This window comes from Camelus dromedarius, chromosome 1, assembly GCF_036321535.1.
Source record: "Camelus dromedarius isolate mCamDro1 chromosome 1, mCamDro1.pat, whole genome shotgun sequence".
In the NCBI taxonomy this organism is placed as follows: domain Eukaryota; kingdom Metazoa; phylum Chordata; class Mammalia; order Artiodactyla; family Camelidae; genus Camelus; species Camelus dromedarius.
Genome location: NC_087436.1, coordinates 45791182 through 45812857, shown reverse-complemented (window position 1 = coordinate 45812857; position 21676 = coordinate 45791182). Strand labels below are relative to the sequence as shown.

The 21676-nt window shown below is 35.4% G+C and overlaps 1 protein-coding gene across 1 annotated transcript; it reads left to right on the top strand.

The window, feature by feature from the left end:
• Positions 1–53: 53 nt before the first annotated feature.
• On the top strand, positions 54–18259 carry RRH (retinal pigment epithelium-derived rhodopsin homolog). The gene is made up of 7 exons (XM_010981083.3): positions 54–3484; positions 8980–9170; positions 10885–10984; positions 11510–11663; positions 12573–12741; positions 16408–16586; positions 18042–18259. Exons 1-7 carry the CDS (start codon positions 3379–3381, stop codon positions 18154–18156), a joined length of 1014 nt encoding a protein of 337 aa, XP_010979385.1. The 5' UTR covers positions 54–3378; the 3' UTR covers positions 18157–18259.
• The last annotated feature ends 3417 nt before the right edge of the window (positions 18260–21676 follow it).

Genomic DNA, 21676 nt, shown 5'->3' with positions numbered 1-21676 from the left:
TAAAGCTGTGTTTATTAAACCAGAGCTATTTTTGAGGTTAAAAGGAACAACCCAGTAGACTTAAGATAGAAAAGATGATTTGTTTACATATATAACTGATCTTTTTAAAAAAATAGGCTGGTGGAGCAGTACTTCCAACATTATTTATAAATTAACACTCCCTTTCAAAATGTTTGCCTTTTTCATATGAGAACATCAGTACCCTTTATTGTATTTTCCCTTTTGTGTGTTAGTACATAAATCAAAGTTAGTAAAGCAGCTTCTCTAATTACAATTAATAATTGATTAGAAAATTTCAGTATTGAGTATGAATCTATTAAAGTTGGAACAGCTCTATTCAAGTTGAGAACTAAAAGCCCAAGACATTTCTGAAGAAATGTTTAATTTCTCTCATTTAACATAGTTGGAATGTTGAAAGCTTTAATGAATGTTTTTATTTTACCTTTTCTAAGGGACTCGGGTTTAAGATGTTATTCACCATAAATAAATATTTGATTCCCTGCTGCATGTTCAGATTCCTGGGTAGGGACGTAGCAAATGAAATTGGTTTGGTCCTCATTGCTAATGTAGTTTCAAGATGTAGCCATGAAAGCAAGTTAGAATACTGTGATATAGGGTAATTTTCCCTGCCATTGAATTTCCCCCCTTCATGTGTTCATTCTCAGAAAGAATGATGTTGCCATATCTTTTCTTAAATTTTCTAGCATGCTATACCTAATACTTGGTTAACCCTTGATGCTTGTTTGAGTAGCATATAGTATTGCCTAAGTCAGTATTTGGAGTTTTACTTACCCTTTTCGATTAATGGAATTGCAGCAGGATTAATAAATATGTAAGCCATAAAGTATATATAATGAACAAATGTTGAAAATTATTTTTTCACAGGAAAAAGTGTGCTTTTACAGCTTGGGAAAGGAGGCTGATTTAGAATCCTTGGGTTGAAATTTTCAGTGAGAGTTAGGGTCAGAGTTTTTACTCTTGGATTGCAAAAGACATAGCACTAGAGTGGCAATGGTATTGTCCCAAGGACAAATAATAGTATCATGTTCCAATGCTTTTTTTTTTAAACATTTAAAAAAAGTGTAAAATGGCTATGATGGAAATAATATACAGGTTGGTAGACAAACCACTTGAGATTTTACTTTTTACTTTAGGTATATGTTTTAGTCATTAGCCATCTTTAAACTTTTATTTCCACATCTTACTTTTCCCTTTTCTTCCTTATAGTGGTTCTTTCTGGGTTTCCTTTGGGGCATTTGATTTTGAATCAAGTTCATATGCTTAGGGAGCCTAAATAACATTAATGCATTTGTACTGTGGTATCACTAAGTTCCATTGTAAAAGACATTTTGATGATTATTCACATATTAAATCTTTTGAGTGGTTAACTTTCTGAATGCTTGCATCATGCCAAAATAAAATGCACTTGTTGCCATAGCGTTAAAAAAGTTTAGTGGAATACAACAAGCAATATTTCCTAATATTCCTGAAAATTTGGGAAGAGCTATGAAAGGAGGATTGACTTTAGGCCAGTTGAAGTTTATGAAATTAAAAGAATCATGAGCTGTGTAAACATGATAAGCTTATAGTTGTGTTTCTTAGTGCTCTAAGCCTCATCCCAGTATCGCTTTTCTGTATCACTCATGAAGGAAGCATAAAAAAGTACTTTGCACCTACCACATTCATAATCTGTGAAATTTTTTATCTACAGCAAAAAGCTGTCCATCTTTGGAATTATTTTTCTTCATTTCTTATGAATAGAAATAATTATTTCTGGAAAATTTAAGTGGGTGCTACAACTAGGCATAATCTGTCACAGAAAAGGAAGCGGCTATGATCCAGAGCAAACTCAAAACATTTTTGTTTTATTCTGCATAGTGAATGCAAAAAAAAAAAAAAGAGAGAGACTTAAAACCCAGTTTTTAAAAGGGAGAGTTCCTCTCAGATTATGTTTATTGCTTTAGGGTCATATGCAAGTATTTTGATATTGGAATTCTAGTGAGATTCACTTTCTTAGTATAGATGCTCTTCAGAATTACTTTACATTTATAAAAATGTGAATACTAGTAGCTATAAGATCTGGGACAGATCAACCAACCTGGTTCAGCTTCTTCAGTGTATACAAGTATATAGCTGAGAGAACTGAGGCAAAAAGATTATCTTGCGTCTCTTCCTGCTATGCCATTCTAAAATGTATAATATTAAATTAAGTGGGTAAATATAGCCCTCTAGTGGTTCTGTGATGTGCTTACACTGTTAACTGTGGCACATCTAGCATTTCTCTAAATTACTGATTTTTAAGAAATTCCCTATTGAAAAGGATCAGATTTCTTTAATATTACATGACATAACGAACATGAAGGGAAAAGGTGGTAGAGATTCTAACAATAAATGTCCATGCCAGATTGTCACTCACCTAACCCACTTTTTGAATTATAACAAGATAATCCAGAATATTAGAATTGCCCTGTACCTAGCAAGGTGGATGACTGAATCTAGATACTTCAATAGGTATATGCTGTGATTATTACCAGAAAATTATGCATATCAAAGTGTAAGATAAATTAACTGAGGTGGATTGTGAAATAGATCATGCTGTATCCATGCTTTGAAATATATAGCTATTACTTAGATTTAGGTTTATTGACCTGGAATTTATGGTTTGGCTTTAGGGTAGAACAAATTACAGAATGATTTTATGTATACATATCTCCTCATTTTTTAAAAGAATAGAAGTGAAAAGAAAGTAGAGGAAACCTCTGTTATATGAATATATGTTGTATAAGCAAAGAAAAGCAGAAAGAATGTACACCAGACAATATTATAGCCTTTAGGGAAGTGAGATTTGGAAGGATGGGGGCGATTAACTTCTTTACTTATCTCTAATTTAAATTGTTATGGGAAAAAACAGAAGGGACCGAAATAGAAAACTTGAAAGGGTCAACAGAAAACAGGGACCTTAATCTGAATAGTTTTGGAGGGCTAAGGCTGGCTTTTAATATCAGAACTGATTTCCAGTAGAAATCAGTTAAATGAGGTCCTGCACTGATTTTCTGAGTTTGTTTATTGTTTAAATGGGATGTGTGCACTTGAAAAGCTCCTTAGATATAAGGCTGATTCCCAAACTAGTTAAAATATGTGGTGCTTGGTATTTCTCTTCATTTTGCTAATAAGCTTTTCCCTTGTTCTGGGAATTAAAATCCTTTCCTCTTTAGCCCAATTAAATTTGTTACGGGAGGGCCTCTATTAAAAGGCCCTTCTTTGAGGTCTTTAAGTGGAAATGATTGGTTCTGAAAATTCTTCCCTCAGTGGCTTTTAAAACATTTCATAGATACTGAAGGCTCATTATGAAGGCTCTCTCAATATCTCCCCTCCGAAATGCTAATGAATAATTTAGGCAACAGTTCAGACTCTAAAAATGAACATGGCTCGGTCTTTTCACAGGCTGAACACAATATTGTTGCAGCTTACTTGATCACAGCAGGTATGGATGTTTACTCCATTAATAGTCATTTTGCTTTCGAATGAGTGAAGAAAAGCAGAGGTTTTCAGTGTAAGGTAGTAGAAAAAGCATGGGTTCAGAGATAATGTTTCAAGTTCTATATTGTTGGCCAAACTCGACAAGTCACTTATCTTTTTTTGAGCTGGGGTTCGTGTGATGAATAAGGATAATACTTGCTCTATTTCCTGGCTATAAAGATCGAATAAGAGAATGTAGGTGAGAGGATAGATGAAAGAATTGTTAATGGTAGTTAATGTCACAAGTTATTTTGAATTTTGATAAACAGCAGTGAAGTGGGGCTGAGAAATATTTTATATAAAATGAATAATTTTTATGATCATTTATTTGGTTATTACATTGTCAAATTTTTATTGGGGAAGAGTGTGCTCCATGGCAAAAATGTATTTTTATGGCATTTCATGTTCTCACACATACTTTCTGTAGTTTTGTCCTCGGTGGTAGAATCTAGTTAAGATTGAAAGATCCTGGAAAGGAAATTAAAATTGTAAAAAGAGAGAGCCGAGTGTATTGTCAGGACAAGGTTTGAAAATTCAGCTCATTTTCAAGTGCTGTATTGGAAAACTCCTGAGCTTTGTATTTAATCTTTTAGTGTCTTTGCAACAGTGAGCCAGTTCCTTCATCTTTCTATTTTTCCATTTTCATATCTGTAAAATGAGGATAAGAATAAGCTACCTGTCACAATTGTTGTGAAAAGTAAAATAATGCACAAATATACCTGAATGATATATATAGTGGATGTTGGATAAATATTTGTTTCTTCCCACCTACACACACTCAATGATGCATATACTGGAATAAGAAAAAGGCTGTTTGCTGAAGAAAAGGGATGGGGAAAATGAGAGTGGAAGTTCTCTGATTATCTTTTTTATGTATAGGTTGAATTGTAGTCTTAATTTTATGCTGAGCAGACACTTCATTTTCAACTTTATGCTCAATAATGAGTTTTAGAAGCAACTCTTATATTGGGTTTATTATTATTTTTTTTATTGAGTTATGAAAATTTTCAAATATGTTCAAAAGTACAGTAAAAGCATAACAAATTCTACTGTACCCAGTTTTTTTTTTTTAATAATTGCTTAGTTTTCCCGTAATTCACAATTAGAGTATTGTCTGTGCTAGAAATTATGGTTCCTCAGTTAATTTTTGTAAATTTTAATGACATGCAAACTTTTTAAAAAAATTGAAGTATAGTTGATTTACAATGTGTTAGTTTTTGGTGTACAGCAAAGAGATTCAGTATTGTGTGTGTGTGTGTGTGTGTGTGTATATTTATGTGTATATATTTTCATATTATTTTCCATTATGGTTTGTTACAGGATATTGAATACAGTTCCCTGTTCTATACAGTAGGACCTTGTTTATTATCTATTTTATATGTAGCAGTGTGTATCTGCTAATCCCCAACTTCTAATTTATCCCTCCTCTACCACTTTTCCCCTTTGGTAACCGTAAGTTTGTTTTCTATGTCTGTGAGTCCATTTCTGTTTTGTAAATAAGTTCTTCTGCATCATATTTTAGATTACACATATGAATGATACCATATAATATTTGTCTTTCTTTTTCTGACTTACTTAGTATGATAATCTCTAGTTCTATCCCTGTTGCTGCAAATGGTATTATTTCATTCTATTTTATGGCTGAGTAGTATTCCATTGTATGTATATACCACATCTTTATCTAGTCCTCTGTTGATGGACGTTTAGGTTTCTTCCAGTTACATGCTAACTTTTTCAGTTGAATACCTGTGTATGATAATACCAGCACTAGACAAATTCTGTTTTATTTTGGTTGTTTTTTGTTGCTGTTGCAACAAAAGAAAAAATAAGTACTTAAAGAGGTAATCTCCATGTCACAATTACATAGGAATATTTTGTATACAAACTTGATTTAGTTAATTTTTGTTAGTTTTTGGTAGAGGACCAAGAAAAGCGATCTCTTTTGATCTGGTTACAAAAAGATTTCCTGTTAAGAAAACATTCTCTCTGGTTCTTAGTCCTGTAATAGTCATTGTAGTCTTACTGTAAGAACAACTACTACTACGACTACGACCAAGACCACCACTGCTGCTGCTGCTACTACTAATGTTATTATTTGAATACTTGGTATATACCAAGCACTGTTCTAAATATTTACATGCATGGAATAATTCACCTTTATACTAATTCAGTTAGTGAATTAGTTTTGTTTTCCCTGTTGATACAGATGAAGAGCTTAAATAAGTTGCCCAACATGTACATCTACTAAGTAGCTACACCAGAATTTGAACTTAGATATTTTGGTTCTGGAGCCCTCACATATATCCACAAGTGTCAATTTTATCAATACCATGAGTATGTATTTGTGTTTTTAGTAGATGAACTGAAGGGAGCACATCTAACCTCTTCATGTTTTTGTTTAAATATTTATTGTACTTTTGGTCCCTTAACCCCCTGCCCCCATATAACAAAGCTCACTTAAATGTCCAAATCAAAACCAAAACTATGAGATAAAGAATTTAGTCAAAGCATTCATTTCATTTATTACTTTTATGGAGAGCCGTTTTAGATTTTTCATTTTAAATTTAATTTTTAATTTAATATTTCTCTTAAATTTTAGCTCTTACAAACTTCTACTATCCAAACTCTCTGTTTCTTCAGTTAAGGCCAGGAGCCAAGAGGGCATGGTGAGTTAAGGATCTGAAATAGATTTATTGTGGATGAATTGTAGAATGAAGGGTAAGAGAGATTAGGCTGGGAGGATGACTCCATACCAGATAATAAACAACCTAAGCTGTAAAGGCAATAGGGGTCACTGAATGACATGATCCAATTTGCATTTTAGAAATGTGCTGTAGTCATAGCTAGGAGACCATGTAGGAGGCTACTGTGTGATTAAGAAGGCTCCTGAGGAGGAAACAGTGACAATGGAGACAGAAAGAAGTAGACACATTGAAGAGCTAGAAGTTAGAATTGATGGCTGGATGTGGAGACTAGGGAAGAAGTGAAGGAGCATCAAAGGTGACAACTAGGTTTCTTTCCTGGGTTGCTGGTTAGATGGTAAAGCTATTCACCGAGATGGGAAAACACTTGGGGAAGAACAGATTTGGGGCAGAAGAGAAAACCTCTGAGTTCATTTGGAGAGAAGTTACATAGAAAGCTGGACACGTGGGTTTAAATTTCATGGGATTGATCTGGAAAGTATCAGTATATAACTTTGGATATGTATGAAGTCACTCAGTGTATGTTGAATGTGAAAAGAAAGGAGGTCTAGGGCAGAAGCTTGTCTAGGGCAATGCACGTATTTAATAAGGTAGAGATGAAGAAAAAAGGCCAGGAAGTAGATTAATGAAGGATCTGCCAAAGAGATTGGAGGAAATCCACAGAAGCCAAGGGGGAATTAACTGAATTTAGACCTAACTATAAATGATCTCTGGTTTACTCATTAGGAAACACCTACAGCTAGAAAATAAAGCAGAGTGCTTGAGACAGTTGCAGAGCAAATAGAGAAAAGGGCTAAATTGTTTATCTCGTTCCCCCTATTATATCTAAGACCTCCCCAAAGTACAGTTACTTTATTCTGGTTGCATCGTTGGTAGGCAACAATTTACTGCACTGTGTTTTTTACTTGAATTTTTAAAATCATCAAATTTATAGCTAGCCCAGAAAGATTCTTTAATTCATTAAGCTTTTTGGAGCTACAATATTAGATGCAAAAAACTGAGCCAAAGAATCATCAAATTTGCTGTCATTGTGCCAGATTATGCTTGTAAGAATAATAGATACTAAGCAACATGAATTTTAGTTGTTGTCTGTTTATTAAATAAATTTATTATATGTCACATACTCAACATGGAAGTTATTAGAAGCCTGAAAGCTACATGGGAAGACTAGGAATATGTAAGAGTTAAGTAATATAGCATCATGTAAGATAAAGTGTATGAAAACAAGTACTTTGAGGATTTATAGAAGAGAGATCACTGTGGTAGGACAAGCCTTTGGGGTAGAATTGGGCTCGAACAGAATTTTGAAGATGAGTAGCATTTGGATAAGTAGAAGAAAGGAGTAGGGTGTTCTAAGCAGGAGAAAATAGGAGTTGAAATTTACCACAAACCTGGTGTATTTGATAAATCACTAGAGTGGAGGGCTTGTTTGACAAGTGTGGAAATTTGCTTAGGGTGAAAACAGATTGGAATATCAAGCTGGGACATGTGGAATTTTATTCCTCAGACATTGGGGAGTATTGGAGGTTTTGAGGAAAAGAGCTTCGGTTAATTTTATGTTGCAGCGAGCATATTCTGCCAGCAGCACAGGAGGAAAGAATAGAAATCTGGAAGATTAGGTTAATAAGATACTAAACCGAAGTTTTGACCAAGGTGCCAAGATACAGAATAGAAGTTCTTCCTTAGCTGACACCTTTGTGTGTCAGTGCTCGGAAACCTTCCCTCTCTCCGGCAATAGTTGGGGGCTGCTCCACTAGAGTTCTCTTCATGCTGGTGAACACAACTCTGTTCCTTTTGTTGCTTACCCCTCCTTTAGCCCATAGGAATCTGGTAATGACTCTAGCCTCTCTCAGCTCAAATCTATTCATCCCCCATCCCCAGCATTAGGACCTAGTATGGCCCACATCTGGTTTATGGGAAGCATATGCATCCTTTTTCGTATATAGGGGTTAATTAGTCAGGCACATCCAGTCCACTCAGCAATTTCTTTTTGTAAATTAATACACTGGCATTCAGATTAAGAAGTTCAGTCATCAGTCTACTTGAATCCAGCCACTTCTGGGGCACAGACAACATTGAGTTTCTGGACCCGCAGGGCTAAGAATCAGATCCCAGGTTGTGAAGACTTGACTAGGGTGATATCACCTGTGAGGCTTCTCAGTGGACTTGAAAGCCAGCTTTGACTTCCTCTCTGGACCAAACCTTGCAGTGTGCGTTCTTCTATAGAGGAGTGTGTGTATGTGTGTGTGTGAGATGAAGAATTCGATTTGAACATGTTGAGTTTCAAGTTTAGAACATCGTATGATCTTACATATCATAGATGCTCAATAAACGTTTAATGGCAATAAGTTGTATGAAAAGGGATGTGGGATAGGAGCATGGATCAGGGCTAGAAAGTGACAAAGAGCTGTTAGGACAGCTGAGGCTTGAAAAACTATAGAGAAAGAAGAGCCTCAGGCATCAGGAAGGAGGAGGAGGGAATTAAGCTGCCAAAGGAGATTGTATGATCATACATACATCCTAAAAACGTATCCTAAAAATCAGCAGATTCTTTGTGTTTTAATTTTTATATTTCTATTTCACAAAAGAGCTGTGAAGATACTACAACTAGTTTTACAAACAGCTGGAGCTCTTCAAATAAGTAAACCAAAATGGATTTGCTGTGTTTTTGAAGGAGCTTAAATATTTGTGAAAAAATACTTTTACAAATTCAAATTAACAAAGTGTGTGATTTTTGTTTGTTTGTTTGTATTCTCAGGTGTGATAAGTATTCTCAGCAACATAATAGTTTTGGGCATCTTCGTTAAGTACAAGGAGCTTCGGACACCCACAAATGCAATTATCATTAACCTGGCTGTTACTGATATAGGGGTCAGTAGCATTGGCTATCCCATGTCTGCTGCTTCAGATCTGTATGGAAGTTGGAAATTTGGATATGCAGGATGTCAGGTATTGGGGATCTTAAGAATCAAAGCAAAATAAAGTAGATTAAAAAGATGTAATTTGTGTCTTCAAAAAATTCCAAGAGTTTCAATCAAATAAGATCACGTAGGATAACAGATACGGTGTCCTCTGCAAATTTCCAGGGTAACTCGGAAATACATTCTTTAACAAGAGAAATGAAATCACTAGCCATAATAGTTTCAAAATTTCCCCAATCCAAAGGAAAAAAACTAAACTAACAAAAAATAAGCATTCACCTAGAGAAGAAAAGTGAACATACGCATATTCAAATAAAAACTTGTGTGTTGCAAATTCAAAAAGAAATACCCTGCTTTCATTTGAAATAATATTTAATGACTATATCATAATGTATAAGTAATGTAGTTAAACTACGATTTGCTGACTTTTTCCCATGGAAGTTTCTCCATGAGAATGCCTATTAAATATATCCATGAGTTTTACTGATAAGAAAATAAATTAATGTTAAGTTGCATTAATGACTTGGCCTTTTTTTTTTTTAACAGTTTGCCATTTTAAGCTATATATAGAGGGTAAGATGAGAGAACGAGAAAATAATGAATGCCCATGTGTGCACCAGCCAGTTTTGTCAAATCTTAATGTTTTGCAATATGTGCTTCAGGTTGCTTTTTTTTAATAGTATAAAGTTTTACAGATACTGTTGAAGTCTGTTGCATACCATCCACAATCTTACTCCTTTCTCTCTCATGAATGTTTTTCTATCTTACTACATATTATATGTTCATAAACTTGACACTGTCTGAATGTTTTGAATTTTGTATAAATAATATCATATTGTTTGCATTATGCTATTATATTATGTTATATTATATTATATTATATATTATATTATTATGCTATTCTTCTATTATCCAATCTTATGTTTTTGAAGTATATGCATGTTGATGGACATAGCTGTAACTCACTCATTTTAACTGCTACACATATTCCATTTTATGAACATACACATGTATTTATTCATTTTCCTAATATTGATCATTGTTCCCATTTTTTAAATCACAAACAAGTTTTCAATAAATGTTCTTATGTATGTCTCTTTCTGCAATATGTGAGAGTTTCTTTAGGTACATTACTAGGAAGGGATGGTTTGGTTTGTAGATAATGTTCATCTTGACCTTTATCAAATATGACCAAATTGCTCTCCAAAATAATTATGCCAATTATGAGAACTTGTGTTACTCTACATTATCCCCAGTGCTTGGGATTGTCAGACTTTTAAGTCTGTAGTAAAATAGTATCTTATAATTTGCATGTTTTGAATATTTAATGTGGTTGTACATCTTATATCATAAACATTCAGATTTCCTCTTGTATGAATAGCCTGTTTTTCTGTTTGTCTTTTCCCCCTGTTGAATTGTCTATCTTGTGAACACTAGTCTTTTGTTGGATATGTACTGCACCTAATTTATGGCTTGTTTTTGCACTCTTATAGAGTATGTATAGAAGTTTTACTTTAAGTCTTGATATTTTCTAAAAAGTTTGATTAGTGAAGTCCCAAAGTATTTTTTATAAATCCCTTTATTGAACAACTTAACATTTAACAATAGATGTTATATTTTTAAATCAGTAAAAAAAAAAAAATTCAGTGTATTTTAAATATATTCTAGCAATGGGATAAAAGTGTAAATTTTTTGGGGGAGGGTGTGCAGAATGGTGGATTCTTTCCAATTTTGATTTTCAGATTTATGCTGGCTTGAATATCTTTTTTGGAATGGCAAGTATTGGATTGCTCACTGTTGTGGCCATGGATCGATACCTGACCATTTGCCGTCCTGATGCAGGTACAGCACTTCTCTTAGCTTTCCCTTAGTTTTCTTAGTGAACCCATTTCTTGTCCAGGTACCACTCAACACACATTCACTTTAAATGTAAATGTGATGGCTTACAGCCATGATCAGTCTCTGATAATCCTTGATTGGAAGTTTCAATGATACCTATTAAACCTAGAATAAAATTTAAATTTTATGACACAGCCTCCAAGGCACCACATGACCGGGCCCCTGGCTGCCTTTCCAGCATGGTCTAGGATCCTCTCACTTTGGGGTGTTTGTAGATGCTATTTCCCTAGGCCTGGAAAGTTCTTCTCCTAGCCAGTCCTCTGGCTGATCTTTTTTATAATTCAGGTTTCAGCTTAAAGGTCTTTTTTTTTTTTCCAGAATGTGAATTCATGTAGATAGGCTTTGTGTGAATTAGAGTGCTCTGCAAAGAATCTACTTGATAACAACTTTGAATCATCAGTTAAAACAAAATGAAGATATGAATCTCATCATTGGGAAATGACTCTAAAATTCCATGTTTGTTCATAGGAAGAAGAATGACCACAAACACTTACATCAGCATGATTCTGGGGGCCTGGATCAATGGCCTCTTTTGGGCTTCAATGCCTATCATTGGGTGGGCTGGTTACGCCCCAGATCCTACTGGGGCCACCTGCACCATAAACTGGCGGCAAAATGATGTGTAAGAGACATGTTTACACTTTTTTAATCAAATGTTTGTAATGTAGACATTTCTCACCATTTCAAATTAAAACTCAGATCAATTGTTTCTTATGCAGAACGTGGCAAACGGCTTCCTTGGTACAGACGATGTGATTCTAGCCAAAGATGAGTTGAGAAAAGTAAATTATGCTTGTTTGCAAGGAAAGGTCATCCAGCTCCCCTTGTCCCCCTGCTCTGTTCCTTCCTCTCTCCCCTCTTGCAGAGAAGGGGGTGCAGAGCATCCTTCTGATGTCTGCACCTTAGAGGTAGAACCTGAGGGGTAAAAAGAGTGTTAGTGGAGCTAGACAGTGTACAGAAAGCCCAGATCACTAGATGCTCTGGTGATAAAGCATCTTCCGAGAATTATGCAAGAAAAGCACTGTCACTGCAAAGATTTGCTTGCTTATTAGTGATGCTCTTCCGTGTTTACCAGGGAAAGGGGAATAATTTAGTTCATTAAAGGAAATGAAAGATGACTCAGAGAAACAAATAAAAAATTTCTAACTCTCGCACTAAATCTAAATCTTAAACTTTTTCTGTGCAGAGTCGAAAAATAAGCATTTTAGGCTTTACAGGCAAGACTATCTACACTGCAGCTCTTCACCTCTGCCTGTGAAACCAGCCATAGGCAGTATATAAATGAATGTGGTTCCAATAAACTGTTCTTCACAAAGAGAGGCCACAAGCTGGATTTGGCCCACAGGCTAGAGTTTGCCAACCCCTAGTCCAAATGAACTAAAAGTCAAATGTACTTTCTAAGCTGTTTAATAATATAATGACTGCTGGGCAGTGCCAGTATAATTTCTGATAATTATTCTGTTTCCCTTCCTCTATTTATTTAGTACATTGAACGAGTAGTGATTTAATTACTCCCTTTTTAAATTTTCAGATCTTTTGTTTCTTATACCATGATGGTGGTTGCAATCAATTTTATTGTGCCCTTGATAGTGATGTTTTACTGCTATTACCATGTCACTCGATCCATTAAATGTCGTGCAACTAGTAACTGCACTGAGTACCTCAACAGAGATTGGTCAGATCAGGTAGATGTAACAAAGGTAAGACATTCAAATCCTTAAAAAATATTTGTGCTCAAGCTTTTCCACGAACGTGGTTCCTTGGCCCCAGCAGTCACCTTCCCAACCCTCGATTCTTACTCTCTGGCCCTTTTGTCTGGTATTTGCCATCATCTTTCATAATGATGTGCTTATCTGATGTTTTGGGTTTTTTTTTTTTCTGTTATTTCTTGATTTCTGTAGATAGACAAAGGGAATTTCTCTTATACCACCAACCTTTCTTTCTCATCTTGTCAGTGAAATGTTAGTATTTGATTAGATCAAGAGTCTTTACATTATTGTGATTATCTAGATTTTATTTATTACAGATCTCTGTAGGGCTCTATGATTTATATTTCTTTTTATATATAACTTTTCTCCCCTTGGAGTTAATAATTCATTCCTTTTCTCTTTCTTTCTCTTCTTCCCTCCGTCTCTCTCCCCTCCTCTGAGCTTTGTTTGCTGGCTGTTCCGTGTACCTGTCACTAATTCACATCTAAACTCTCCACCAGTCTCCTCTTAGTATTTTCAAATGCATCAGGGACTAGACTGACTTTATCCTTTCCTTGAAGCTAGCCTCTTGAGACCCCCAGATCTCTTGCTCTCATTGGCTGTTCTTTAAGACAACTACCCAGGAATCCTCACATCTCCTTTACCAGCAGCTGGGACTGTCTCCTTGGTCAGATCGCCTGTTTTCTGGATTGCATGGCTTCCTTTTTCTTGGCTTACTCCCTCACATTTGGTAGAATACATTCTGGAGTAGAGTCCTGAGAAAATTGTAGGAAAATAAAGTTTTTAAGATTTCACACCTCTGAAAATGTCTTAATTCTATCGTATTTGACTGATTGTTTGCTTGGTGTGGAATTCTAAGTATAAAAATGATGTTCAAAGAATTTTGAAGGCATTACTCTATCGTCTCCTGGCTTCTGGTGTCACTGTTGAAAAGGCTGATAGCATGCTGGTCATCTGCGTTCCCTCTGGAAGCTTGTGATTTTTCTCTGTGTCTCTAATTTTCTGAAATTTCATGCTGATGTGTTTTGGTGTTGCTTTTTATTCACCCATGTGCTGGGTACTGGGTGAGTGCTTTCCATGTAGAGACTAGATCTTCCCTTCTGGGAGCTTCCTTGTATTATTTCTCTGGTGAGTTTCACCTCCTATTTTGTCTTTTTCTGTTCTCTTTTCCTGGAACTCCTTTTATTTGGGTATTTAATCTCCTGGATTTATCTTCTAATTTTCTTAAATATTCTGTACTACATTATCCCTGTTTCTGGTTTTGTTTGTTTTTGTTTCTGCTTTCTGAGAGATTTCCTCAACCATGTCCATGTCTGGGATTGAGAAGACTGAGGCTCAAGCCTGGGGTGCAAAATTTAAGCAGGCACCAAAAAACTAAAGAAAAACAGTAGTTAATGCAGTATTTTTTAAAAATCAAAATTTATGTAAAAGATCTATATTGAACAAAATATAAAATATTACATAACGACAGGCTATGACTCTGCACTCACACAATTGGCCTCATTTACCTCACCCTAAAGCCTGGCTGACCATGCATTTCAACCTTCCCGTTGCATTTTAAAAATTCTGCTTTCACTTTTATAGGTAAGATAAAAAGCATTATTTTATTTAAAAAATTTTTTTCTTTTTTAAATTGAAATATAGTTGATTTACAGTTTCAGGTATACAGCAAAGTGATTCAGTTATACATATGTATATAAATTATTCTTTTTTAGATACTTTTCCATCATAGGTTATTACAAGATATTGAATATAGTTTCCTGTGCTATACAGTAGGACCTTGTTGGTTATCTATGTTATATATGTTAATCCCAAACTCCTAATTTATCCTACTCCACCCTTTCCCCTTTGGTAACCATAAGTTTATTTTCTATGTCTATGAGACTATTTCAGTTTTGTAAATAAGTTAATTTGTATACTTTTTTAAATGATTCCACATATAAGTGATATTATATGATATTTGCATTTCTCTGTCTGACTTACTTCACTTAGTATGATAATCTCTAGGTCCATCCATGTTGCTGCAAATGGCATTATTTCATTCCTTTTTATGGCTGAGTAATATTCCATTGTGTATATATACCACATCTTCTTTATCCATTCATCCATTGATGGACATTTAGGTTGTTTGCATGTCTTGGCTATTGTAAATTGTGCTACTGTGAACACTGGGGTGCATGTATCTTCAAATTAGAGCATTATTTTATATACTGTACTTCTTTTTGATAGCCTCTTCTTGTTTAATGCATGTGTGTCATCTCTCATTTCTGTGATGATATTGTGTATATATTTATTTTCCTTCTGTTCATCACAAATTTTTTGTTTCCCCTGAGTTCCTGAACCTTTTGGTCTCTACATGTCAGTTTGTATGTTTCCTCAATATCTGGTCATTAATGACTGTCCCTGCATATTTAAGACTGATGCACTAAAAAGCTGATTGTAAGTTCTGGATGTGCTCTTTTGCTGGGATATGTCTTGTGAGTGGGGGGATTTCTGATGATCTGTGTCTGGGTATTTTCTTCTGGGCTGGTCAGTTTACAAGAAGATTCACCTTCCTGGGTGGGAGGTACAAGTATATCCACCCACATTCTCACGGTTCAGTGCCAGGAAGGGGCAGCATGCAGCACCCCTCTTTTCAGAACAGTACTCCAGCTCTCAGCCCAGTCCAGTGTCCCCCAGCCTGAGTTTCCTTGCTTTGCCCTCTCTTACTGACCCTCTGGGGTTCTTCAGGGGAGAAGGGGCAGTTCCTTGGCTGAATAGGGAGGGGATTCAGAAGTCTAATTGCTGCTTTTTGCAGATTTCAATGAATTTTTATGTTTTAGATTCCATATGTAGCCCCGCATTCAGAGCTGTCGACTCCAATTCCTGAGACTTCTGTAGTTCTGAGGAATAGATTAGCTTGTCTCTGATTTTCCCTCATTCCTGGGAAATTTTTTTTAAATTTGTTTTTAAATCATTCATGTCTGATAAGGAATGTGCCACTTGTCCAATGGTTATTTGGTTTTAATTCTTAGAAAGCTTTTGTCTAATCTGTGATTCTCAGATGTTATGGATTTGTGTCTTTTTATACCTTTTCTATCATTTTAGTGGGCAATCAGAAGGGAACAATGTAAAATTACAATTTTTCATTTAAACAAAATGCAAAGGGAGAGCTCATTTACAAAACTATCTGCACTGTATGTATTATATATCATTTATTATATATTGAGCTCAAATGGCCTGTATTAGAATTCACTGAACTCAGTATAGGACTTTTTTTTCCCAGATTGAGTTTAGAAAGTTATTTTTTAGATTAACAGATGACAGTGAGAAAAAAAGCACAATACCAGTAGTCCGCAATTACTGGAAGTGGGCTAGGAGTGGGTTCATCTGCCTCTCACCAGAGCTAGCTTTTGCATTCTGCCCTAGCTCACCAAAAGAAAGAGGGCATTCTTTACATTTGTGTAACATTCTACCCATTTCACAAGTCCTTGTTATCATAGATGACTTTGGGCACATAAGCAAAGTGCAATGAGGGGAAAAATTCAGTATTTCCTTTATGTCTTCAATGACATACACGTAAGGTCCAATCTAGATACTTTTTCACGCAGCTTTAGATATAGTAGCTATTTTGATATTTTAGGTATTGGGCTTGGCAAATATTGATTTCTTTTACAGATGTCTGTGATAATGATACTCATGTTTCTGCTGGCGTGGTCCCCTTATTCCATCGTGTGCTTATGGGCTTCCTTTGGTGACCCAAAGAAGATTCCTCCCTCCATGGCCATCATAGCTCCACTGTTTGCAAAATCTTCTACCTTCTACAATCCCTGTATTTATGTGATTGCTAATAAAAAGTAAGTCAGGTCTAAAATGCTTCTCAATTTAAAAAAAAAATATATATATATATTATATATACAGAAAGAATGTTAAGAAGGCAACAGATAATGTTCTAAAAGTTTTAGGGAGGTAAATAACAGAAGCTCACTTCAAACTAATGTAGAAGTTATTTGGTTCATGAAACTAAAGCAGCATTTAGGATCTTACATGTCTAGGGCTCCAGTTCTGTGACAGGCTTTTCCCACGTGGAGGCAAGATGATCACGGGTAACTTACGACCCAAGTTCTGCCAGCTAAGCATCCCCAGATGCTTTCATCTCAGGGGGCTCTCTGGCAGAAAAGACCCTGGAAGGTTGTTGGTGAGCTCGGCTTGGTTCATATGTTTACCCCATTCGAAACAGAGGGAGTCGGTTTTACAAAGAAGAGTGGTTCCATTACTGGAAAATGGACAAGGCGAGGCAATGTGGGACTCCCTAAGTTGATAGCATAGCTGTATATTTACTAGAAGGAAGACATATCATTCGAATCCAAGAGAGAAATTCAGTGCTAACATAAAGGGCTTCAGGAGTATGTAGTCATTCAGAATATTCGAGATTCTTCCCCTTCCACCTTTGTGGAGACTCTCAGCAAGAATTTCTTTCCTGCCTTCTCAGTGAAGCTTAGACTACTTCATTTCCTGTTGCTTTTTAAAGATGGAATGAACCAATCTACTGCGCTTAAATATTTGACCTGAAGTCTCAGTAGAGGTGAAGTAATTTGATCTGGGAATGCCATGCTGCTTCTATTAAACTTGTGTATTTATGTACATGTTTGGGAAAGCAGCTTTAGCTACAGGTACATGCAGAAACATAAAAACTTTTAATACCAAACAGACCACATAAGAAGAATAAAGAACACATTTAAAATTCAGAGTCTATTGGTAATTCTTTTGGAAAGGTCAGTTATTCTTAAGCCTTAATTTAAACTAGGCTTTTGCTCAGAACAAATGCTTGAAATACATATCCTTAATTCAAATAAATAACTCCTTGCAATTGACATTAGAAGCACCATCCTAAACAGATATAATTAATGATGTTTATTGAATGTCTTCAACGTTTAGGGGGAGGATATAGTTCAGTGGTAGAGCACATGCTTAGCATGCACGAGGTCCTAGGTTCAATCCTTAGTCCCTCCATTAAGATAAATAGGTAACTAAACCTAATTACTTCCTCCCACCAAAAGATTTCAAAAAATAAATAAAATATTTTTAAAAATGTCTTCAATGTTTATAATCAGTGGTGCAAAATTGGTCTTTAACTGTACCATATACTTTACACGTTTATAAAAGGTCTCAATAGGAGATGTTCAAGTTGGAGGCAGAAATTTATTTGGAGATGCCAATTGGCAGTAGTGGCACCTTAGCCATATTTGTAACTACTTCAAAAGTTCCAAGTCAATATGAGATAATGCCAGATATTCCCTTTTTTATTGTAGGTTTCGGAGGGCGATGCTTGCCATGTTCAAATGTCAGACTCACCAAGCAATGCCCATGACAAGTATTTTACCAATGGATGTACCTCAAAACCCGTTGACTCCTGGAAGACTCTGAAATAAGAGGAAAGCACACATTATCAAAACATTTTCTTTCCTTTTTTTTTTTTTTTTTGCAATGGTTTAATTTCATTTTAAATATGAGCCAATTTTGATCAAATGCAGACATAGAGTATTGTCCTAATAGACTAAAACTTCCTCAGATGTAGTTTATAGTTATTCTGTTTGTGCATTGGCAATTATTAACATACTATTTAACAAAAATAATTGAATGAATATTAAACACTATTGCTTTTAAATCACATGTCAGTCAATGCACATACATATTTTATATAGCAATATAATCTGCATACGATTATGTACTCTGCATTTTAATTACCATTTTTATGTATATGTATTTCCATATATTTGGCACTAGAATTAAGTTTAATCAGAGTGGGAGTTTTTATATGTTTGTTCTTTTTTTCCCTTTTTTTTGTTTTATTAATGAGCAATTAATCAATAGTCAATGTAAGAAATAGACGGAAAATTTTGTTCAAGCCAACCTGAAGATTACAACCCAGGAGACAGTCTTTCAGAAAGCTCTGGGGACTGTTCCAGAGAGGAAAGCAGGGAGGCCACTATTTATGTGCAATCCAGCACACATCTTGGTTGAAGGCTACATGAGGAACTGATAGTTAATACTTTTAGTGCTTTTCTAAGTATGGAAACATGCAAGAAACTGGGTTCATAAAATTTTCTCCTGAAAATACCTGTCTGAGGGCCAGTTCTGCCTGTTTTCCCAGAACACGAAGTGTCTCATTCTGATCTTCACCCTGGATTCTTTTCGGGGTTTGTTGTACGTCAGTGACAGCAGTGGGTAATGACTTGATTCTTGTTAGAATACGATAATGGGCAACTTTCTTTATTTTATAATCCCCTCTCTTTTGATTACAATTTTGACCAAAGTTTGAGAGGCATTTCGTGACCAATTTGTCCCAGGGTGCTAAGAATGCTTACTCCCAGGTTGGGTGACAATTTGGTTGATAGGCTCCTTGGTGAGCTATTACTGGACTAGGCTCTGTTAACGGTAGCCAAAAGCCTCTGGTCCGCTTGTCTTACTAGTCTGCTATGGTCCGGGGACTGGTTCCTGCTTGTTGCTTCTTCCCATGTCTAAAGTTACACTACTGCAATCTTGCTCTTACAGAACTATGTATTTGGTCAATTGTTTCAAGTTTTCTAGTTATCATTATTTTTAATCAGAGGCCCAGTCACACATGTGGTACCTTTGTATCCCTAGGACTTAGTTCAGTGCTTTGCACAGAGTATTTGCTCAGTAAGTATTTGATGATCAAATGAATTATTCAGAACCTGAAAATCCACAGGATTTTATTTTGAGAAAATTCTTTTGATTCTGTTGTTTCTATATGCATCCTATTTGTTTTAAGTAGTATTTCCCATAATATTCTTCTCTTTATAGAATTAATTTTCTTTAGAAAAAAGTTTTTGGTTTAAAGATGATGAATAGAACTACCCCCAAAGAAGATTAAATACCTTATATATTTATAAACTTAATCCTTGACTGTTCTTGTGGATTCTCTATGCTATGTGTATGGAGGTAGTTTTTAAAATATTTAATTTAATTTTTATTTTCTGATAGAGCCTGACATGAGAGTTGAGCTTTGGGTTTGATTGCCTATAACTTAGGCAACTAGCTTGGAATAAAATACATTCTTGAACAGAGATAATGGCCTTCATTAAAAAACAGATATATTGGGATGAACCTGCACTGCACAGAGATGACCTGGGAGAAATGCAGGATGAACTCTCACTAGAGTCTTAGTGCTGCCAATTCAGTGGTGGATTGAGGCATCTTGCCTAAAAACATCTAGGTATTAGACTTTGCTTAGTTTGCTGTTGGGGCTAGCCAGTATGTGGCAATATAAATTACTCTAAATCAATTTTGTCATGTTTCTATCTTTAAAGCTAAATTTCATAAAACTGAATATTATGCATGACAGTAAAAAGCAAAAAGTAAAGTTTATCATGTTATAACATGCAAATAATCTACAGCATTTTCTAACATCTGCTAAGACATTGAATTATTTTGAACATTATGTGTATCTTCAAGGTATCGTAGCAATTATATCCATAGGAAAGAGATATAATAGGCATTTCTTTGAAAATCTAGGTATGGGCAACTATGGTAATTTTCCTGACACATGTTTGATGTTCATTTCCCTTAAAATATGTTACTTCTGAACTCACCGCGAAACCAGATTCAAAGGCTAGGTGGATTGATCCGCTGCAAGATACACTTGAAGGTTAAGTAACTACAGATCTCAGCTAATCCTGTGTAATCTGCTGTTGCTAAATGGCCGTTTGTGTTGCTAGCACACCAGTTTCTGAATGCTTAGGATTTGGTTTTTAACTTTTGTCCAAATAACCTCTGAAAGGAGCCATGCGTCTCTTTGCAAGTCTGTGCATTGCGCTTAGCTTTTTGGAAAGAGTGAGCTGTTCGTGTCCCTCACAGTGCACCTGTGACAATCACGGCAGAAATGACGGCATGGGATCAAGGTACGCTTCTCTCCTTGCTATTAAGTGTTCTAATGATTGCGAGGAAAAGGACTCAAACCAGATGGCCTTAATTTGAAAGCAAACTGTTGATCAGAAATCAGAGGAGAGAAGGTTTAATGTAGATAAGCTTTAATTTAATTGTGTTAATCCTGGTTGCCTACTCCGCCACTGTTTTCATTTAGAGCAGTTTAGTTCCTTCAAAGCCCCTCAAATTCTTTGAGACTCTCAGACGCTTTCTGTGTTACAAGAATATTCATGGCACTCATATTCACAAAACGAACCTTGCAGGAGGTCAAACCACTGAAATGCGTGTGGCCAGCTCAGCCTGATTATAGAAAGCACATGAGGGCAGGGCCGATCAGAAGGTGTGTGACATGCCCAGATCATTTGCTTCCAGGGTTTTCCATTTCATTTTGAGGATTATTCATGCCAACTGGATAGAGCTTAGGAAGTAGGAAGGAGAACACATAAGAGAAATTAGAGAGGTTTCTAATCAGAATTTCTCATTTTAAGATATTGGAGTTTACAAAGAAGAGAAGTTTGAAAGAAACGTGTCAACTCTGTGTTGCAGACACTGTGGGACCTTACAGAAATTACTTAACCTCTGCGTTACTTTAATATCTACTTTTTTTTTTTTTAAAAAAAAAGTGAAGTGAGAATAAATACTTATTCATAATGTGCATGAGTCCTTTTAAATAGAAGTTAAATGCAAAGCAAAAAAACTCTTGTTAGCTAAACATGGTAGACCTCGATTTTTTTTTTTTTGAGAAGATATTTAATAACAAAATCAGATTTTTTTGTCACTCGGTTAAAGTGAACAGTGAGCCTCTTAATTTGTTAAAAGAATTGCTCAATTTATGTCTTACAAATTTATACAAATAAATAACAATTAACACATGTTTTTGAGTAGTTTGTTTTGATACGGTATAAAATTTACCTTACTAACTCTTGGTATCTCCGAGATATTCACTAGGTGGCTAAACACAGTGAGAATAATATAACAAATTAAAGACCTACTTAGC